The sequence below is a fragment of the Pygoscelis adeliae genome, unplaced genomic scaffold, assembly GCF_000699105.1.
Source record: "Pygoscelis adeliae isolate BGI_AS28 unplaced genomic scaffold, ASM69910v1 Scaffold709, whole genome shotgun sequence".
Lineage (NCBI taxonomy): Eukaryota > Metazoa > Chordata > Aves > Sphenisciformes > Spheniscidae > Pygoscelis > Pygoscelis adeliae.
The window spans coordinates 44704-46026 of NW_008825605.1; the positions used below are offsets into that span (position 1 = coordinate 44704).

Sequence of the window (1323 nt, forward strand, 5' to 3'; positions counted from 1 at the left end):
CATGGTGGCCATCTCCATCTCCACCGTGTCGCCCAGCCGCTGGCACTGTGGGGCCGGGGTGAAACCGGGCACACCGGGAAGTCGGGGACGCCCATGTCCCCTCCCCGGGCCACCCACGGGTGCCCGTCCCTACCTGGTTGTCCACCTTGAGCTCGCTCAGGGTGGCGTTGTGGTACATGGCCTTGATGATGCTCATCATGCCGGCGCTGGTGATGAAGTTGGATTCGATGTTGAGGCTCTGCAGGGTCTTGTTCTCCATCAGCATCTCGGCCACGGCCTGCGTGTCACCTCGGGGTGTCACCTCGGGGTGTCACCCCGCCTCTGGCATGTGCCTCTGGCATGTCCTGGGCCACCGATGCCCCAGGGGACGGTGGGAAAGCCTGGTGCCCAGGATGGAGCTGGGGCCAGGGGACCGTGTCCCCTCCCTGTCTTGGGGGACACGGGCTGGGACTCACGCTGGCCACGGGGTCGTTACTGCGGGTGGCCACCAGGCTGAGCTTCTTGACGTGAGTGTTGGCTTTCATGGCCTCGCAGATGGCCTTCAGCGTGGAGATGGGAATGTCCTGCGGCAGGGGGACATGGATGTCACCAAGGGGATGGGGACACCCCCGGGGGGATGTGGGTGTCGCCAAGGGGCTGTAAGTGGCGTCAAGGGGGTGGAGATGTCTCCAAGGGCACAGGGGCATCCCCGAGAGGGTGCTGGATGTCACACGAGGGATGTAAATGGCACTGAAGGGATGTGGGATGTCGCCACGGGGACACGGATGCCCCTGGATGAGGACCAGCACCCTGGGGTGCCCTGGAGCCACTCTAGGATGGGGACAGACACCTCAGGGATGCCCCAAGACAGGGACAACCCTCCAGGGACACCCCGGGACAGCGAGCAGCACCTTGGGACAGGGTGGCCAAGCCTCATGGGGACACCCCAGGGTAGGACCCATCACCCTGGCACCATCCTGGGCGGGGAGCAGCACCCAGGGACACCCTGGGGATGCTCCGGGGGCCACAGTGATGCCCCAGCATGGCGACCAGTACCTTGGGGTGCCCTGGAGACACCCTGGGATAGGGATCAGCCCCATGGGGACACCCCAGGATGGGGATTGGCACCCCAGGACCGGGACTAGCACCTTGGGGACACCCTGGGGACACCGCCACCAGGTCCCTCACCTTGATGTTGTTGAGGTTGACGTCCTCCAGAGCCCCGTCGTTGGCCTGGATCTGCCGCAGTGTCTCCTCCACGTTGGTGGGATTCGGGGGCTCATCCGGCACCGGCTTGTATGTGTCGGGCTTCACCACGCCTGGGGCACACACGCGTGTGCGCAG

The 1323-nt window shown here is 65.5% G+C and overlaps 1 protein-coding gene across 1 annotated transcript in view; it reads right to left on the reverse strand.

The window, feature by feature from the left end:
• LOC103924097 (tropomodulin-4-like) overlaps positions 1-1323 on the reverse strand; it is a 24286-nt gene that overhangs the window by 8354 nt on the left and 14609 nt on the right. Inside the window, exons 4-7 of the mRNA XM_009332558.1 lie at positions 1168-1315; positions 456-563; positions 134-277; positions 3-45 (exon numbers count right to left, since the gene is read on the reverse strand). Coding sequence (XP_009330833.1) covers positions 3-45; positions 134-277; positions 456-563; positions 1168-1315 — 443 coding nt within the window. The remainder of the gene's footprint in view (positions 1-2; positions 46-133; positions 278-455; positions 564-1167; positions 1316-1323) is intronic.